This window comes from Thalassophryne amazonica, chromosome 20 (genome assembly GCF_902500255.1).
Source record: "Thalassophryne amazonica chromosome 20, fThaAma1.1, whole genome shotgun sequence".
Classification (NCBI taxonomy): Eukaryota; Metazoa; Chordata; class Actinopteri; order Batrachoidiformes; family Batrachoididae; genus Thalassophryne; species Thalassophryne amazonica.
The window spans coordinates 26,707,357-26,728,892 of record NC_047122.1 but is presented as its reverse complement, the minus strand read 5'-3'; the positions used below and the strand labels follow the sequence as shown (position 1 = coordinate 26,728,892).

Below are 21,536 nucleotides of genomic sequence, written 5' to 3'. Positions count from 1 at the left end.
AAAAAAAAATTCAACCTAAAAAAACAGAAAAGCAGGGAGAAGCAATCAATCCCTGTCTCAACCGTCCAATGTTCAACCAATCACGTTTTGCTCCATTGGTCATGTGACACCAAAACCAAATCGAAAGAAGCCGACACATTGCTGAAGGTTGCATGATTGAGACAGGGATTGATTGCTTGTCCCTGCTTTTGTATTTTTTGATGTTGAATTTTTTTTTATCTTGAAGTTTTCTGAGGCTGAATATTTTGATGCTAAACAAATTCAACCTTCGAAATTCAACTTCAAACTCTGATTTTGATGCTAAAAAAATTAAACCTTAAAAATTCTAATTCAAACTCTGATGGCACAGATTTACTTACATAAAAAGCCCATAAGATCATCAAACTCCATAACATCTTTAACTGTGCAATGTACTTTGCAATTCAAATAAAAGGCTCAGCAAACAAGATTTTTACTCACATCAGATTTATAACATTTTCTAATCATTTCAATAGTCACAGTCTGTCAATCATCCTCATTGTTAGTGCCTCAATGTGGAGATTTAGAAATGATAAAATAACATAAGATGAACTTTCGTTGTTTTCAATAATTTTTAATACAAGTGGGCACAGGAGGCTTTGTAACACATAGTGAATGGTGTGAAGCTGAAGAACAGCGTGAAGTTCATCTGTTTAAATCAGGGGTCATTGGTCTGCCTCCTGAGGGTCACCTGTCCTCTCCTGGCTCCATCCACTCCAAATTAACCAAGTCAGGTGTTCTCAGTCAATCAAGGGCGAAGAAACACCAGACTGACTCATCACCTGGAAAACATGCAGGTGACCTCCAGGAGCAGGACCGGTGAGCCATGATTTATAGAATGAAGATCGCATGGACTCTTGTTCCATCAGGATGACTCCTGTCCTCACACAATCAAATGGAGGTGGAGCCTATGGATAGTCTTGATGATACAAGGTGTCACTATGACTTTAAACGATTATGGAACTTTTAAAGTTCTTTTGGTTCACGGAAGTTCAAGCATCAGTTTCAAGTTTCACAAATGTTACAGACATACAGATATGTTTAAATAAATCTGGTCCTTGTGGTTGAAAATAATCAAATTAATTGCTGATGTATAATATCACCCTCTTATGGCTGTGGATTTTTCTGTATTTTCTGAAGTTGTATTAATGTTAGAAAGAGCTTTTGTTTTGATCTGTCAATATGTCAATGTAGGTTTTATATTTTTTCGCAGATATTCATGCCATTGTGACATTTTCGACAGCTGCGAGATGTTAGCAAGTTTTGAGAGACAATGGAAACCTGGCGGGAAAAGTAGCTAAATACATATAAAGAAGCAGTCCTGTTGATATGGTAGAGTACACAAAAGTTACTTTTACACAAATGTGTGAGCTAAAACTGCGATGATGACAACACTGAACCGATTATAGCATTGAAGGCGATAACAGCTCGCTACAGAAAGCAAGTTCACAGCATTGGAGAAGTGCCTCAACAATGTGACATTTCCATGACAATGTCGAGTCACGTCCCTTCCCCTTCCTGCTCAAGTAAATACTTTGGTTGAAACACTGATGGGACACACAGTGGGAAGAGGCAAAACATGTTGATGGCTGTCACATGTTGGGTACACCCCAATGATTGTGTATCCCCCTACCACAAACAAAAAAATCCATGAGGGCACCGGAGTCAAAATTCTGTACTTTGTGCCACTGAAGATGCGGGGAGGGTCCAATAGGCCGAGGGTCCACTGGTCCTAACCTCTTTATATTATTTGATGGTGTATATTACAACCCCAAACTGATTTTACAGTTAACAAATAAAAGTAATACTTTCAAATAGCTAACAGACTACATCCAGTTTTGTTGAATTTACAAAAATAAGACATATGTCTGTTGTTTGTAAACCAGTTGAATTAATCAACAAATAATGGCAATTCACCATAATTAAATGTTTTATTTTAAATTGTCACACTTTTGTAACATTACTTAAGCTACTTTAGTGCAACATATAGCCTACCATAAATGTAAAAACAACTTCAACATGCTCTCCTTAATACTAGGACTAGTGGAACCTGGGACTAGTGGGTAGTTCCCAAAGATGCTACAGTGAGTATTCTGAGAAATGCATATTTTGGCAATTTTGGCTTTGTTTTAAATTAAAATACCTTTACCCCCCAAAAGAACAATTTTTAAAGTGTTCACCTGAAAACTCTTTAAAATATTAAAATTACGAAGACACCATAAAGGTTTAATGTGTAAAATCATGTTTTTCCATCTGTGATTTTTACACATTATTAATTATGTTTATTTGTTGTTATCACTGTAAACACATGTTTACCGAAAACCTGAGCATCACCAAAGAACACAAAGATGGTGGTTATTGATTAAAGACTTTTAATTGAGGACAGAACGTATGTAACTGCTGGACATTTGTTTTGGAAAAATCCAGTAGAATCGCAAGGACAGTAAAACGTCACATTGCTGATGCTAACAGAGCTCCAAAAAAGTAAAGGTCAAAGTGCAAAGGATGAATGGCACCATGTGTCTGCGTATGCTCAAGTGGCTAGCAGGCTGATCACATCATCTAAACATCAGCCCAACACAAACTAATTCATATTATTTAACTGCATCTTTTAATAATTTAAAATATCTTTGTGTTAGTTGCCAAAATTTCTGAGGTCTGCTCATTGGACACGTTCAAATGTCTTCCTCCTTCCATTTTCACTGTATTTACCCTACAGAGCCCCCTAGAGGCCACATTGTAGCAAAGAGTCCATCCTGTGGCTATCAGTGCACGTGGATTACTAAAACATTTGTGTGGGACACTAAAAAGAGATTTGAGATAAAGCTGTGGCCATATTTGTACGTCTTATCAAATGATTCTAATGTAGTTTTCTTTTCTGGCAATCAGTGCACACAGATTACTAATATCTGCACTTCACTGATCAGTGCGTATAACTCAGTAATCAGTCCACACAGATTACTAATCTCTCTACTGATCAGTGGGTATAACTCAGTAATCATTGCACAGAATACTAATCTCTGCACTTCACTGATCAGTGCGCATAGCTCAGTAATCAGTCCACACAGATTACTAATCTCTCTACTGATCAGTGGGTATAACTCAGTAATCATTGCACATAATACTAATCTCTGCACTTCACTGATCAATGCACACAGATTAATCTCTCCACTGTTCAGTGTACATAACTCAGTACTCAGTGCACAGATTACTAATCTCCACACCTCACTGATCAATGCACACAAATAAGAAATCAGTGCACAAAGATTACTCCTCTGCACTTCACTGATCAGTGCACATAACTAAATAATCAGTCCACATAGATTACTAGTCTCTGCACTTCACTGATCAGTGCACATAACTCAATAAACAATTCACAGATTACTAATCTCTGCACTTCACTTATCAGTTTACTTTAAGCAATCGGTGCACAGATAACTAATCTCTGCACTTCACTGATCAGTGAACACAGATTACTAATCCCCACACTTCACTGATCAGTGCATAATGCAAACCCTACGTGCACTCTGAATTTCACTTATCAGTGCACATAACTCAGTAATCAGTGCTGCACACGGATTACTAATCTCTCCACTGATCAGTGGACATAACTCAGTAATCAATCCACAGATTACCAATCCCCGTATTTCACTGATCAGTGCACATAACTAACTAATCAGTGTACATAGATTACTAATTTCTCCCCTTTACTGATCAGTGCACATAACTAATTATTCAGTGCTGTTGGATGATTGATCTGTATGTCCGTATTTGTATTCCACAGTATTATAATACACTGACTGCTAATATGAACATCTGCCTTAGCATCACCAGTACAGTTTACTGGTCTGTGCAGTTAGTTATCTGAACAGGGGACCAATCATCAATTCCTTCACGCATCCCCGCCCCCCTTTACAGCATTCCACAATGCTGCTTTCCAAAATTCATCTTAATTTAAAACAATTAACCTGAAAAATGTCATGAGGTGGTGGGCAGTGTGAAAACACACAAACACATCAGACCCACAAACAAACAAACACCAGTAAAACACAACAAACCAAACTGTTCAAAACAGAAAGAGTAAAAGCACAGCAGAGCTCGACGCTGATTCACTTTTGATCAAACTTTAAGTCGTTAATCAGATGAAGGAAAGTTGATTCTGAGTTCTGTGGACTGATTTGTGGCTCTGCTAAAGTTTGTTTTAATTGACGTATGAGTGCAAAATTTCGACAAAATGAAGGTGAATCAAGGTCAAGCTCTGCAAGAACATTTCATTTAAATATTTTGCACCTTTTCAAGGTTTTTACCCGTAATAATATCTCTATTGCCTTTCAGGCCTGATTCAGCACTTAAATCTCCTTAATATTTCCTCTTCTCTTTTCTTCTTCCTGCATATTTCTTTGAATAAAAACACGACACCGGTCACACCAGAATGAGTCTGAGTACAGAATTTTGTTGATTTGCATCAGGTTCACTTTGCTAATCAGTTAGCTCCCCATCGTCAAATACAATCTCCTCCATTTAAAGTGACAGGAGCAAAACCCCATGGTGCTCGAGAGCGACTCCTCGTCAGCGTGTGGTTTTTACTTAGAACCTTTAAAATGTGACCCGTGCTAAACATGACAACAAGAAAACAATAAATATTGTTCCATCAATCACACAGGTAAATGTAGGGTTTAGCGCATTGGTCAGCGCGCTGATTGGTTCAGTGCAAATCCAAACAGAAAAAAAGTGTACGCAACCTGCACACAGGAATTCAACTTTAGTGGCATCGAACCGTCAACCTTCTCGCTGTGAAGCAACAGTGCTAAGCACTGCGGCACCACGCTGACTGTACAAACCATGAGTGAATTCATATTTGCTACAAAGATGGCATTTATGTGCTTCATTGAGTATCTGACGTGCACGTCTGTATACGATAAGCTCCGCGCTGCCCGCGCACTGTTTTCCAGATTTCAACTGAATCAAAAAGATGTGCAAAATTCTGCGTGTGACCGGACGCGTAAACCCCGAAAATGACACCAAAGTGATCTTGGTGGAGCAGAAAGAGAAGCTTCAACGCCAAAGAATGGAAGTGGGAGGAGGGAAGTTTTTGGTCTGTCCAGGTCGTGGATGTGCAACAGAGCTGATATGACACATGCTACTAATTTGTCTCATTGAGTAACCATGGTAACGCAGCCCCAGAATGCAACATGAATCTGTAAAACTGGAGATGAGTTTCAGGTCTGAAACAGATCCGTGAACTGGAGCAAAAACACGGAAAGACATGCAGTTTGAAGAATCACAGCTAAACGTTACAAACAACACATTCAGTTTGTTTACGAGGGGATCCCCCCTCCCCAAAACAATAATAACAACAACAACAACAACAGGGGCTGGAGGTTTTGGCTTCATTTATCCTCCTCGACTGGGTGGCTGTCATCACCAGTCTGGGATTTCCACCAATGAAGAAGACGGTAAGAAGGCAATGTAAAGGGGTAGGACTTTGTTGCTTTGTCATGTGAGGTAAACACCTGTTACCATGGGCAACAATAAATGAGTTCAGCGCTGACAAATGAAATACAAAGCTGTCGTAAAAAGAAGACAGTGGAGTGGGCGGGGCTAGTGACCTTCTCTCTTTGAGGAAGTGTGGCTACTCTCTTCTGACTCCACCTTTACACCTTTGACAGTGGAGCCTGAGGAGACGGCGCACCTGGGAGGTGAGGAGGAGGATGAGGATGATACTGCTGAAGGTGTTGGCGGGACGCTGTTGTGTTGCACATCCACCGGTGTTAACGTTATTTCCACCTCCCCTCGTTCTTCATGCAGCGTGGGCAGTGGGAGAGCCAGAGGTGGAGGAGGAAGGTGCACTGCAGGCGGAGGGGCGGGGCTGCTGTCATTATTGCTGGGTCTTGGAGCCTTCTGAATGACCTCCACCATGGCGGTGCGCCCGGATGCTGCCAGCTCCCAGCTTGGTGTCCCCGGGCTCTGAAAAAACAGCAGTGGTCGGCTGTGGCGGTCCGGTTCAGGCACTGCACCTGTTTGGCACTGCACCACCACGCTGCGGTGCTCCACGGCCAGACAGTGGCCTGGGTCTGACACTGCTGGCAGCGGGCTGGCAAGAACCAACCCCTGCTGGTCTTGGAAGACCAGTTCCACCACCTGCTGCGAGGCTGAGGAGGAAGAGGAGGCTTTTTGGATGACACTACCAGTGACAGACGTGATGAGCGGGTAGTGCGGAGGTGGGGCAGGAGGCGGAGACTGAGGTGACACTGCAGCAGGAGGAGGAAGTGCAGGCACAGCGTCTTCTGGGCGAGGTTTTCTGGGTCTCCCACGTTTCCGTTTCACTGGAGGAGCACTGGCAGCAGAGGTGCTCGATACCCCCACAGTGCTTGATGTTACAACCTCCAGGGGGCGCCGGTGGGTGTTCGTACGAGCTTTCTGGACCACAGATGTGGGCGCTGCCGGCAAGTGCTGCTGCTGCTGCTGTGGAGGAGGAGGAGGAGGAGGTTGTGATGGAGGAGGCAGAGGAGCAACTTTCTCCCTCTCTGCATATGAAAGACAACCCTGAGGCAGGATCATCAGCGGAACAGCCCCACCCTGTTGCTGTGGTAATGCTGCCATGGCAATGACCTTAACTCCGCCCCCTCCGGCAGCAGCTGGCCCTCCTCCAGATGTCACGCTGACACCTGAGGCATCTTTGGGTGCGAGCGAGGGTGGAGAGGAGCGGACTGAGAGCTGGGCTTTTTCAGGAACAGAACTCCGAGGGAGAATTCTGGGTAACTGCTTCATGAAGGCTTCCACCTGCATCAAATCAAGTCACATGTGTTATTGTTAGTTCTGCTTTGACAACTACAGACAAATCCTGGAATGAAAACAAACACAAGGAAATACATGAGACCGTAAACATGAAGACCACGCCCACATTTCTACACAACTTGACCAAATAAGTTTTGTTGCTTTATTTCACTGGATGAAATAATTTGTTGTTGTTATTCATTAACTTTGAACATCTCATTGCATTTTCAATTGCATTTTAAATTCTGTACTTAAAATTCATGGGACCCAATACTCTGAAAAAGGAGTGAATATTAAATATTTTCAGACAAAAACAAAAACTTTAACAATATCGACACATATACTATCATACTGGCCTCAATAAAAGACAGCCAAGATTACGAGATGCCCCACCCCCAGACCACCTTTTCAAAATGTACTTTTTGGGAAAATACTTTGTGAAAACAATTATCTTGTAATAAAATACTTTTATTTGAAAATAATGTGAATAAAAGCAAACTGAGTACAATGAACAGCGCAAACAGGCTGACCACGGCTGCTCAGGTCAACCTGTCAATCTATCAATTCCCCACAAGTGGAACTTTCTGAGAATGCAGGTATTCTTAGATGGTAAATCTACAAAGGTTCTTCGCAAATTCCAGCAAATGGATGAGCAAATCTGCCAAGGGAACTCCCCCAAATATTTTTAACAGTTGAGTAGATCCATCCCAGAGCAGACACTAAAACCGCTTCTGACGTCATCTTCTCAGTAACTCAAAGACTACAATCTGTCTCTCCTGATGCCCCGTGCTTCTTCCTTGGTGACTTTAATCATTTCAACTACAAAAAGACGCTGAGCAGTTTCACTCAGTATGTCACCGGCCCCACTCGGAGGAATGGAATATTGGATCTCTGCTATGGCTCTTTTAAGGAAGCCTATAAGTCTGTTGCTGGTCCCCCTATAGGATTTTCTGATATAACATGGTGCATCTTCTCCCCACATACAGACCCGTGCTGCATAGAGACAAAGTGCAGGCTCGTGTGGTTCAGGTGTGGAACGAGGAGAGCACTTTGGCCTTACAGGGATGTTTGACTGTACTAACTGGTCCCTTTTTCAGGAATCACCCAGCAGCATTGATGAACTGACAGATGCTGTATGCAGTTACATCTTCTTCTATGTGGACAGTGTGATCCCAACTAAGCCTGTTGTTTCCTATTCCAACAACAAGCCTTGGATATCTAAAGAACTGAAACATTTGTTAAGGGAAAAGAGGACTATTTTTAAGAGTGGTGACAAGAGGGCATATGCTGAAATTAGGAAGATTGTGCGAGCCGAAATTGTAAAGGCTAAACTTCAGTATAAGAGTAAGAATGAGGCCAAATTTAGTGAATCTGATCTCACATCTGTGTGGGATGGCATGGAATTAATTACAGGCCTACATAAAGGCAATAACACTGTGTTTTAAAATGGTTTTAATTCTGATGTGATGTTAGCAAATGAATTAAATACAACCCCAATTCCAATGAAGTTGGGACGTTATGTAAAATATAAATAAAAACAGAATACAATGATTTGCAAATCCTCTTCAACCTATATTCAATTGAATACACCACAAAGACAAGATATTTAATGTTCAAACTGATAAACTTTATTGTTTTTGTGCAAATATTTTCTCATTTTGAAATGTTTCAAAAAATTTGTGACGAGGCAACAAAAGACTGGGAAAGTTGATGAATGCTCAAAGAACATCTAAATGGAAACAGGTGAGTGTCATGATTGGGTATAAAAGGAGCATTCCAAAAGGCTCAGCCGTTCACAAACAAAGATGGGGCGAGGATAACCACTTTGTGAACAACTGCATGAAAAAATAGTCCAACAGTTTAAGAGCAATGTTTCTCAACGTTCAACTACAAGGAATTTAGGGATTCCATCATCTACAGTCCATAATATAATCAGAAGATTCAGAGAATCTGGAGAACTATCTACACATAAGCAGCAAGGCCAAAAACCAACACTGAATACCCGTGACCTTCAATCCCTCAGGTGGCACTACATTAAAAACCGACATCATTGTGTAAAGGATCTTACTGCGTGGGCTCAGGAGCTCTTCAGGAGACCATTGTCAGTCAACACAGTTCGTCACTACATCTACAAGTGCAACTTAAAACTCTACCATGCAAAGCAAAAGCCATACATCAACAACATCCAGAAACGCCACCGCCTTCGATGGGCCTGAGTTCATTTGAAATGGACAGATGCAAAGTGGAAAAGTGTGCTGTGGTCTGATGAGTCCACATTTCAAATTGTTTTTGGAAATCATGGAGGTCGTGTACTCCGGACAAAAGAGGAAAAAGACCATCCAGATTGTTACCAGCGCAAAGTTCAAAAGCCAGCATCTGTGATGGTATGGGGTTGTAGTGCCCATGGCATGGGCAACTTACACATCTGTGAAAGCACCATCAATGCTCAAAGGTACATCCAGCAACACATGCTGCCATCCAAGCAGCGTCTTTTTCAGGGACGTCCCTGCTTATTTCAGCAAGACAATGCCAAGCCACATTCTGCATGTGTTACAACAGTGTGGCTTCATAGCAAAGAGTGCGGGTACTAGTTTGGCTTGCCTGCAGTCTAGACCTGTCACCCACTGAAAATGTGTGGCACATTATGAAGCGCAAAATATGACAATGGAGACCCGGGACTGTTGAAAAACTGAAATCATACATTAAGCAAGAATGGGAACAAATTCCACCTACAAAGCTTCAACAATAAGTGTCCTCAGTTCCCAAATGCTTACTGAGTGTTGTTAGAAGGAAAGGTGATACCATACCACTGTCCCAGCTTTTTTGAAACGTGTTCCAGGCATCCATTTCAAAATTAGCAAATATTTGCACAAAAACAATAAACTTATCAGTTTGAACATTAAATATTTTGTCTTTGTGGTGTATTCAGTTGAATATAGGTTGAAGAGGATTTGCAAATCATTGTATTCTGTTTTTATTTACATTTTACACAACATCCCAACTTCATTGGAACTGGGGTTGCAGCTTTTATGTGAGATTTTCTAACAATGATTTTAGTGCAACAATCAGTCACATGAAGGAGAATTTGTTCAGTGACTCCCCTGTAGGGCTGTTCATGTTATATAGTGAAAAAATACAAGTTGTGAGAGACTTCGGGCCGCATGTTGTTTTTGTTTTGGCTTTATAGGTGCAGACCAAATCTGAACTCAATCTGATAAGATTTAGAGGTCCCACAGAGTGACACATTTTCCTCTCCCTCCGCTGGCAAGGCAATGTCACTCTAACGGGAGAAGACTCTGACACCATTATTTATCCTTTACAGATACATGATAGTTTCTAATCTCAAAAAGTGGTGGTCACCCAGAGAAGAACATTACTGGAAGTCGTCTCCCGTTTTTGCTTGTTTGGGGAAAATTGTTGCTTTGTGGGGGACCCCTAAACAATGTCCAATTAAAAGAAATTAGTGGAAGTTAGTGGAATTAATATTAGTAGAAGAAGAACAACATGTGGCCCAAAAACAGGTCTACTCTCCTGTCTTTGATATTGACGTGTCTATGGTCAAATCATTATTTAAACAAACCAAGGTTGGAAAAAGCCCTGACCCTGACAACATCAGTGGTTGACCCCTTAAGTCTTGTGCTGGTCAGTTAAGTGAGATCTTCAACATGATTTTTACTCAGTCACTCCAGACGCCAAAGTGCCAAAGAATTGGAAACACTCTACAGCAGTCCTGGGCAAACTGCGGCCCGGGGGCCACATGCGGCCCTTTGCATGTCTCTGTCCGGCCCTCATGAGGTCTGTGATTATTATTACATATATTAAAAATGTCAAGCTTGTGTGTTGCAAATCATTAGAGAGGTTTATTTAGGTATATTTAAATATTTACATATTATTACAATAATAAAAATGACCTACAAAAGCTGTTAAATAGGTAATTTTTTTTGTAAAATTTGTAATGGGAGACAGCCAAGTTATCGATGGTTTGGCCCTTGGACATAATTCACGTTCCCTATGTGGCCCCTTGTAGAAATTAATTGCCCACCCCTGCTCTACAGTCATTCTTGGGGCTAAGTGTAAGAATCCTAAGGTCTTAAATGACTTTCAACCTGTAGCTCTCACCTCACTGATGATGAAGACTTTGAGAGGTTTGTTAAGCAGGAGTTACTGAAGCAGGTGGAGGAACAGTTAACTCAACATTTATTTTATTTATTTATTTTTTTTACGTTTATGTCATTTATGCTAAATGACATAAACTGGACTTTGTCAGAGGGATGCACCACCACTACTACTAATAATAATAATTGTAAATTATTTATGAGACATTGTGATGTAAATTGGCTGAAGCTGAGTTAGAGGTAAATAAAAAGAAGCTGAGTTACAGGTCAAATCAAATCAAATCAATTTTATTTATATAGCGCCAAATCACAACAAACAGTTGCCCCAAGGCGCTTTATATTGTAAGGCAAAGCCATACAATAATTACGGAAAAACCCCAACGGTCAAAACGACCCCCTGTGAGCAAGCACTTGGCAACAGTGGGAAGGAAAAACTCCCTTTTAACAGGAAGAAACCTCCAGCAGAACCAGGCTCAGGGAGGGGCAGTCTTCTGCTGGGACTGGTTGGGGCTGAGGGAGAGAACCAGGAAAAAGACATGCTGTGGAGGGAAGCAGAGATCAATCACTAATGATTAAATGCAGAGTGGTGCATACAGAGCAAAAAGAGAAAGAAACACTCAGTGCATCATGGGAACCCCCCAGCAGTCTAAGTCTATAGCAGCATAACTAAGGGATGGTTCAGGGTCACCTGATCCAGCCCTAACTATAAGCTTTAGCAAAAAGGAAGGTTTTAAGCCTAATCTTAAAAGTAGAGAGGGTGTCTGTCTCCCTGATCCGAACTGGGAGCTGGTTCCACAGGAGAGGAGCCTGAAAGCTGAAGGCTCTGCCTCCCATTCTACTCTTAAAAACCCTAGGAACTACAAGTAAGCCTGCAGTCTGAGAGCGAAGCGCTCTATTGGGGTGATATGGTACTATGAGGTCCCTAAGATAAGATGGGACCTGATTATTCAAAACCTTATAAGTAGGAAGAAGAATTTTAAATTCTATTCTAGAATTAACAGGAAGCCAATGAAGAGAGGCCAATATGGGTGAAATATGCTCTCTCCTTCTAGTCCCAGTCAGTACTCTAGCTGCAGCATTTTGAATTAACTGAAGGCTTTTCAGGGAACTTTTAGGACAACCTGATAATAATGAATTACAATAGTCCAGCCTAGAGGAAATAAATGCATAAATTAGTTTTTCAGCATCACTCTGAGACAAGACCTTTCTAATTTTAGAGATATTGCGCAAATGCAAAAAAGCAGTCCTAGATATTTGCTTAATATGCGCACTGAAGGACATATCCTGATCAAAAATGACTCCAAGATTTCTCACAGTATTACTAAAGGTCAGGGTAATGCCATCCAGAGTAAGGATCTGGTTAGACACCATGTTTCTAAGATTTGTGGGGCCAAGTACAATAACTTCAGTTTTATCTGAGTTTAAAAGCAGGAAATTAGAGGTCATCCATGTCTTTATGTCTGTAAGACAATCCTGCAGTTTAGCTAATTGGTGTGTGTCCTCTGGCTTCATGGATAGATAAAGCTGAGTATCATCTGCGTAACAATGAAAATTTAAGCAATGCTGTCTAATAATACTGCCTAAGGGAAGCATGTATAAAGTGAATAAAATTGGTCCTAGCACAGAACCTTGTGGAACTCCATAATTAACCTTAGTCTGTGAAGAAGATTCCCCATTTACATGAACAAATTGTAATCTATTAGATAAATATGATTCAAACCACCGCAGCGCAATGCCTTGGCATGCTCTAATCTCTGTAATAAAATTTTATGGTCAACAGTATCAAAAGCAGCACTGAGTTCTAACAGGACAAGCACAGAGATGAGTCCACTGTCTGAGGCCAAAAGAAGATCATTTGTAACCTTCACTGATGCTGTTTCTGTACTATGATGAATTCTAAAACCTGACTGAAACTCTTCAAATAGACCATTCCTCTGCAGATGATCAGTTAGCTGTTTTACAACTACCCTTTCAAAAATTTTTGAGAGAAAAGGAAGGTTGGAGATTGGCCTATAATTAAAATTAAAAAATTAAATAATAAAAAAAAAACAGGTAAATAATATACTTCTTTAGCTAGTGCAAACATAAATTTCTGTTATTTTTAGGTGGCTATTTTAGGGGAGAAATCTCAAATATTAAACTAGCAATGTGTACAAAATTAACAAATGCTTCAATAGAAGAATGATTCATACTTTGCAAGAAGTTCAGTTATTATTTATATCCATCATTTGGGTTAATGTTGGACCCTCTAATTAGCCAACACAATTTTCATATCGACAGGTAGTTCCAAAGAACATCTGCCATTTGCTACAACTCTTTTTTGTGACAAAGTATAGTTAAACCAGTCATAACTAAAAGTGTGCCAAGCACAGAATTATAGGCAATAACCAAGGAGATAATTGTTCCTCCTTGAAAGACAGATTAATATGCCATCTAATGAGACATTTAGCATGTAAGGGCATATTTATTCAATTCATGGAGTTTTGTTGTAGCCTGCAGTCTTTTGATGTCAATTTCAATTGCAATTTCAGGGGCATTTCTAAAATATGAAAAATAATCATTTTGTGGGATTTTTTTTTTTTTTGGGGGGGGGGGGGGGGTGCTCAGAGGGAGTCTCACCTGTGGAGTCATTCAGAGTAGAACCGCCACTGACTGTCTCCACCTACTATTATTGATGTATATGACATATCAACATCTAGTCTACAATTCTCAACAAAAATATAAACGCAACACTTTTGGTTTTGCTCCCATTTTGTATGAGATGAACTCAAAGATCTAAAACTTTTTCCACATACACAATATCACCATTTCCCTCAAATATTGTTCACAAACCAGTCTAAATCTGTGATAGTGAGCACTTCTCCTTTGCTGAGATAATCCATCCCACCTCACAGGTGTGCCATATCAAGATGCTGATTAGACACCATGATTAGTGCACAGGTGTGCCTTAGACTGCCCACAATAAAAGGCCACTCTGAAAGGTGCAGTTTTGTTTTATTGGGGGGGATACCAGTCAGTATCTGGTGTGACCACCATTTGCCTCATGCAGTGCAACACAACTCCTTCGCATAGAGTTGATCAGGTTGTCAATTGTGGCCTGTGGAATGTTGGTCCACTCCTCCTCAATGGCTGTGCGAAGTTGCCGGATATTGGCAGGAACTGGTACACGCTGTCGTATACGCCGGTCCAGAGCATCCCAAACATGCTCAATGGGTGACATGTCCGGTGAGTATACTGGCCATGCAAGAACTGGGACATTTTCAGCTTCCAAGAATTGTGTACAGATCCTTGCAACATGGGGCCGTGCATTATCCTGCTGCAACATGAGGTGATGTTCTTGGATGTATGACACAACAATGGGCCTCAGGATCTCGTCACGGTATCTCTGTGCATTCAAAATGCCATCAATAAAATGCACCTGTGTTCTTCGTCCATAACAGATGCCTGCCCATACCATAACCCTACCTCCACAACATTGACATCAGAAAACCGCTCACCCACACGACGCCACACACGCTGTCTGCCATCTGCCCTGAACAGTGTGAACCGGGATTCATCCGTGAAGAGAACACCTCTCCAACGTGCCAAACGCCAGTGAATGTGAGCATTTGCCCACTTAAGTCGGTTACGACGACGAACTGGAGTCAGGTCGAGACCCCGATGAGGACGACGAGCATGCAGATGAGCTTCCCTGAGACGGTTTCTGACAGTTTGTGCAGAAATTCTTTGGTTATGCAAACCAATTGTTTCAGCAGCTGTCCGAGTGGCTGGTCTCAGACGATCTTGGAGGTGAACATGCTGGATGTGGAGGTCCTGGGCTGGTGTGGTTACACGTGGTCTGCGGTTGTGAGGCTGGTTGGATGTACTGCCAAATTCTCTGAAACGCCTTTGGAGACGGCTTATGGTAGAGAAATGAACATTCAATACACGAGCAACAGCTCTGGTTGACATTCCTGCTGTCAGCATGCCAATTGCACGCTCCCTCAAATCTTGCGACATCTGTGGCATTGTGCTGTGTGATAAAACTGCACATTTCAGAGTGGCCTTTTATTGTGGGCAGTCTAAGGCACACCTGTGCACTAATCATGGTGTCTAATCAGCATCTTGATATGGCACACCTGTGAGGTGGGATGGATTATCTCAGCAAAGGAGAAGTGCCCACTATCACAGATTTAGACTGGTTTGTGAACAATATTTGAGGGAAATGGTGATATTGTGTATGTGGAAAAAGTTTTAGATCTTTGAGTTCATCTCATACAAAATGGGAGCAAAACTAAAAGTGTTGTGTTTATATTTTTGTTGAGTATATTTTCCAGATGTGTTTCATAGAAGAAAAAAGTCTCATATTCGGGCCAATAGAGCATATATTTTAGCACCAAATGGAGTATTTTTTTCATCTGAAGTTGAGAATGTGGAGATGATCATGTGACCAAAGGAAGATAAAATGGGTTCTGATACCTGGAGGTGGTGACCTACCGCAGGCCGCAAAGACAAGGAGGGAGGAGGCGAGGTATCCACAGAGGATGCTTTGGCTGCTGCTGGTTTGTCCCCCAGTGGCGGCTTTGATGAAGCGGAGCCAGAATCTCTGGCATCCTTCTAAAAAACAGACACAGAGTCATGAGCAGCAGCTACAGGCTAACAGCTGCCATGTAACCAATGACGGTCACCAATACTCCAACCTTATGGTCAACCATGCCGCCATCACTCTCTGCCCCGCCTCCTTTAGACATGATAGGTGTTTTCTTGATGACCTTGTGGGGTTTGGCAGGACCTCCTGTACCAGACAGACAGGGCATGTCAATCAATTGCCAAAACTGATTTAATGTCAAAGGTGGTTTATGGCTCTTAAAACAAGACTGAGCCACAAAGACAACATCAAATTTCAAGGCTCCCACTCGTGCATCACATGGTAAAGAATGCAAAATGTCAAACACAGGCCCACTGCCTAAGAGTCACCTAAAAAAGTTCTACAGACTGATGCTGGTCCAGATCCAGTAGACCATGCAGGACAGAGCAACACTAAGACCAAAAAGTGAGCGTATCAGAGGAAAAACCTCAGATTCAGACTCAATATTTAAGTTAGGTTTGGTAACTCGCTTTGACTTTTCATCTAGACAGTGAAAAAAGAATGGTCATGAGATTCTATTGAAACTTCTAATCTGAAAATCTCTCTCTCACACACCTGCCAGTGCTGCAGAGGTGACAAGTTCTGCCTGGCTACAACGAGGGTTGACAATGTGCTCCTGGATCAGGTAGCGAGCGATTTCAACCACCGTATCAAAGGAACGTTTCAAGATCTTCTGAGCCCAATCACAGATCAGCTCACACGCTGCTTCCGTCACTTCCTGTTTGTACGTCTGGACCAGCTCGGTCAGCTCTGCCTGGGGACGCAAAAGACAAACCCTGACTTCTCAGATGTTTCATGATTGTGTTTAAAATACAGACCAGCAAACTGCAGTGTCTTTGACACCCTACACAGTATTTAGAAATTTAACAGTTCGGTTTTTTTACTGCATTAATAAGTGTGGTGAGTACCGGGTCATTCTTCAGGTCCAAGTTGGGCAGCAAAGGCATGTTGAGGACGGTCTTCCTCCTGATGCCACTGTAACAGTACGTTATTGCCTGGCAAGTTAGGGAATTCAACCAGCAACCCTGGCATTCTTTCATTCATTTTCTGCCACTTATCTGGCTCCAGGTTGCAGTGGCAGGTCATCCCACACTCCCCTATCGTCAGGTAAGTCCTCTAACTCTTCCTGGAGAATACTAAGGAGTTCCCAAGCCATCTGGGCAATATAATCCCTCCAGCATGTCCCGGGTATTCCCCAGGACCTCCTCCTGGCTGGAAGTGCCTGGAATACCTCCCTAGGTAGACAACTAGTGGCATCCTCACCAGATGCCTGATGCAAAAAAAACAGTGGCTCTACTCCGAGTCCCTCCCGGATATTCAAGCTTCTCATTCTGTCCTTGCATGTAAGCCCAGATACCCGACAGAGAAATCCTATTTCTGCTGAGTCCCTCCCGGATATTCAAGCTTCTCATTCTGTCCTTGCATGTAAGCCCAGATACCCGACAGAGAAATCCTATTTCTGCCACTTGTATCTGTGACCGTGTTCTTTCAGTCATTACCCAAAAGCTCATGGCCATAGGTGAGAATAGGTGGGTAAATTGACTGGAAAGAGTCATGCCTTCTGGCTCAGCTCTTTCTTCACCATGATGGTCCGGTACAGTGTCCATAAAACATCAGATGCCGCCCCAATCCATCTAACGAACCTATGCTCCAACTTACCCCCACTCATGAACAAGACCTCTCCCCTGATCCAGAGGGGACAGTCAACGCTTTTCCAACCATTGTCTCAGATTTGGAGGTGCTGATTCTCGCTTCACACTCGGCCTCAAACCTGCTCAGTGTGCATTGTAGGTCACTGTCTGGTGAAGCCAACAGAACCACATCATCCACAAAAAAGCCGAGATGTAACTCTGAGGTCATCAAGATGGACACCCTCCACTCCCTGACTGCGTCGTGAAATCCCATCTATGAACATCCCAGGCAGGACTGGTGACAAGGGGCAGCCTTGGCAGAGTCCAACACCCACTGGAAAAAGGTCTGAGGTGATTCCAAGAATGCGGACACAGATCCTACATTGGTCATATCAGGTTGCAGCAGTTCCAGTAGCCCATACTCCCACAGCACCCCCCAGAGGACACCTCAAGGGATCTGATTGTACGCCTTTTCCAAGACAACAAAACACATGTAGACCGGCTGGTCATACTCCCAAGACCTTTCTAATGTCCTTGCGACGGAAAAGAGCTGGTCCACCATTCCACAATCAGGACGGAACTCAGATTGTTCCTCCTGAATGTGAGGATCAACTAACAGTCTAAGTCTTGTCTGTAATACTCTAGCATTGGCTTTCCCAGGGAGGCCAAGAAGAAGTTTGAATATGACTGAAGCCGTTAAAACTATGAATACATGGAAGTTACCACGTACTATCAATTATTTTGAGAATTGGAATGAAATTTTTTAACAGTTCAAAATTGGATCCTGATTTGAAATCTGGTGCCGATGAGGGCCATAACTACTACATATACCAAGTTGTTCAAGACTGACAAAGATGGATCAAGAAGTTACTAAAATGCTTCAAAATATGCCCCAATTTTCGATTCAGGATTAAACTGGACGCAAAGGTGCTCTGTGTAATAGCCCCATAAGAAGTTTTTTGACTATCTCAGTGACTTCCGCTACAGATGGCACCAGAACAGCCCGAGTCCTCCATCCATGCCTCCTCAATGGAGGGCATGTCAGTAGGGTTGAGGAGATCCTCAAACTGCTCTTTCCATCACTTGCCATTATCCTCACTTCAGGTTAGCAACTCTCCTTCCTTTGCTGAATACAGCCTGGACTAAGAACTTCCTCCTTTTCCCAAGTCGCCTGACAATTTGCCAGAACCACTTCATGGCACCCCTACCAGCATCATAAAAACAACAGGTTATCACCAGTTCTGCTCAGTTCTACAAATTAGTTACCAAAGAAACTCTGTACATATTACTTGATTGCACTTGGTATTTAATGCTTTTTTTTGCACTTCTAGTTAGATGTCAACTGCATTTCACTGGCCCTGTACCTGTACAATGACAATAAAGCTGAGTCTAATCTATTCTAATACCGTGAAAAAACCTCATCACCCGTTAACGAGGTTACACAAAAAATACTCAGAGAACGTTATTAATTCTTAACAACCACAATAACCATTAATAACAACATTATGAATCCATTACCACGGCACTCATAAATCCTGAAGGAAAATTCCTATTAAATAAGTTTACAAATTCAATGTTTCTAGCCCCTGCTGCCCACAACTTAGAGAAAAGGTGAGAAGCTCGGTCATCCGTGAGGAGCTCAGAGTAGAGCCGCTGCTCCTTCGCATTGAAAGGAGCCAGCTGAGGTGGTTCAGGCATCTGGTAAGGATGCCCCCTGCATACCTCCCTAGGGAGATGTTCCAGGCACATCCATCTGGGAGGAGACCCCAGGGAGGACCCAGGACTAGGTGGACATATTACATCTCCATACTGGCCTGGGAACATCTTGGGATCACCCAGTCAGAGGTGGTCAATGTGGCCTGGGAAAGGAAAGTCTAGGGTCCCCTGCTAGAGCTGTTGCCCCCGCGACCTGATCCCGGATAAGCGGTTGAAGATGAGCATGAGCACAATGTTTCTATGAATTCACAACAAAACAAAGAGTTCATGTCACCTCAGTAACAAGATTAGTTCCTCACAAATTAGACTTCTGTTTCCAACACTTAAAAGGATATTTGGACTGTCCTCGGCCACCGAGCCGCCGAGCCTTCATGTTGGGGAAAATGTCTCTGATGATCTTTCCAAAGTTGGCGGCACTCAGAGGACGATGTTGTAGGTTCTCACAGTAACGCCTGGACCAGAACCAGAAGACATCAATCAGCTTTTCTGTAGCTTAATGTTGACAGTGGACAATACTGAAACAGCTCATTTCTGACTTCACTTTCTTCTATGGCAGTGGTTCCCAAATTTTTTCAAGACAAGTACCCCTTTGGGCATTTGAGCTTCAGTCATGAACCCCCTGTCACCGGCAGACTTAACATGTCATTTAAGTTTTATCAACCACATAAAATTACATCATATACGAGGTCTGTTAGAAAACTATCCGACCTTTTTATTTTTTGCAAAAACTATATGGATTTGAATCATGTGTGATTGCATCAGCCAAGCTTGAACCTTCGTGCGCATGTGTGAGTTTTTTCACGCCTGTCGGTTGCGTCATTCGCCTGTGAGCACGCCTTGTGGGAGGAGTGGTCCAGCCCCCTCGTCAGATTTTCATTGTCAGGAAACTGGCTTATCAACTGCCGCTTTGCTTCATCAAAATTTTTTCAGAAAGTGTGAGAGACAGCCAAGTGGAAACCATTTGGAAAATTCAGATGGCTTTTGGTGAAGATCTTATGGGGAATCACACAGATTAAGGACAATTACAACTGGATTAAAGACGGCCCACAGCGGCTGAGGGCACGCCGCGCACCGAGCGGTGATCGACAGGCTCAAACGACCAGATCATTTCCAAATTGAACGCTTTGTTGATCCGGGACGTCGTCTGACTACCAGAGAAATGGCAAGACAGCTGGACATAGCACTTTTTTGGCACATTCCACTGTTACAGGAGTTTTTGTAATGGAAAGAGGAGCGGAGAAATTCGCCACGGAGCCGCTCATGGCGCAGGACGAAAGCACCTCCGTGTTGGTCTCACAGAACAAGCCCTAACATGCCCAGCTCTTGCACCATTCAGAAAATTCAGACGGCTTTTGGTGGCTTTTCAGTCGTGTGACTATCCGAGAAATTGTGGATGAGCTGGACATGCCACAAGATGTCCTGTGAGGCTTCATCACGGCGTTGCTTTTTGTTCTGTGCCCTGCGCCTCCGTCCCGACGTGCAAAGTCCTCCGCATGTCTTTTCATGACAAAAAACTCCTGTAACAGTGGAATGTGCCGTTCATTTCCAAAGTAAATGCTTTGTTGATCCAGGACGTCATCTGACTACCACAGAAATGGCAGAAGAGTTTGACATCAGCACTTTTTCGGCATGAAAAGACGTGCGGAGGACTTCGCGCGTCAGGACGGAGGCGCAGGGCACAGAACAAAAAGCAACGCCGTGATGAAGCCTCACAGGACATGTTGTGGTATGTCCAGCTCGTCCGCAATTTCTCGGATAGTCACACGACTGAAAAGCCACTGAAAGCCGTCTGAATTTTCCGAATGGTGCAAGAGCTGGGCATGTTAGGGCATGTCCTGTGAGACCAACACGGAGGTGGCGAATTTCTCCGCTCCTCTTTCCATTACAAAAACTCCTGTAACAGTGGAATGTGCCGAAAAAGTGCTATGTCCAGCTGTCTTGCCATTTCTCTGGTAGTCAGACAATGTATGGATCAACAAAGCGTTCACTTTGGAAATGATCTGGTCATTTGAGCCTGTCGATCGCCGCTCGGTGCGCAGCGCGCCATCCGCCGCTGTGGGCCGTCTTTAATCCAGTTGTAATTGTCCTTAATCTGTGTGATTCCCTATAAGATCTTCACCGAAAGCCATCTGAATTTTCCAAATGGTTTCCACTTGGCTGTCTCTCACACTTTCTGAAAAAATTTTGATGAAGCAAAGCGGCAGTCGATCAGCCAATTTCCTGACAATGAAAATCCGACGAGGGGGCTGGACCACTCCTCCCACAAGGCGTGCTCACAGGCGAATGACGCAACCGACAGGCGTGAAAAAACTCATGGTTCAAGCTTGGCTGATGCAATCACACATGATTCAAATCCATATAGTTTTTGCAAAAAATAAAAAGGTCGGATAGTTTTCTAACAGACCTCGAATTATACTCAACAAAAATATAAACGCAACACTTTTGGTTTTGCTCCCATTTTGTATGAGATGAACTCAAAGATCTAAAACTTTTTCCACATACACAATATCACCATTTCCCTCAAATATTGTTCACAAACCAGTCGAAATCTGTGATAGTGAGCACTTCTCCTTTGCTGAGATAATCCATCCCACCTCACAGGTGTGCCATATCAAGATGCTGATTAGACACCATGATTAGTGCACAGGTGTG

General features: G+C 42.7%; 1 protein-coding gene across 2 annotated transcripts in view; it reads right to left on the bottom strand.

Annotated features, from left to right (window-relative positions):
- Window positions 1–2,369: 2,369 nt before the first annotated feature.
- rfx5 (regulatory factor X, 5) overlaps window positions 2,370–21,536 on the bottom strand; it is a 32,154-nt gene continuing 12,987 nt past the window's right edge. Inside the window, exons 6-11 of one of the 2 annotated variants that reach the window (XM_034160798.1) lie at window positions 19,220–19,336; window positions 16,446–16,524; window positions 16,093–16,291; window positions 15,590–15,684; window positions 15,369–15,506; window positions 2,370–6,801 (exon numbers count right to left, since the gene is read on the bottom strand). In XM_034160798.1, the coding sequence (XP_034016689.1) occupies window positions 5,620–6,801; window positions 15,369–15,506; window positions 15,590–15,684; window positions 16,093–16,291; window positions 16,446–16,524; window positions 19,220–19,336 (1,810 nt within the window). In that variant the 3' untranslated portion in view covers window positions 2,370–5,619. Of the gene's footprint in view, window positions 6,802–15,368; window positions 15,507–15,589; window positions 15,685–16,092; window positions 16,292–16,445; window positions 16,525–19,218; window positions 19,337–21,536 lie in introns of both variants that reach the window. The other variant, XM_034160799.1, reaches the window with a different exon arrangement.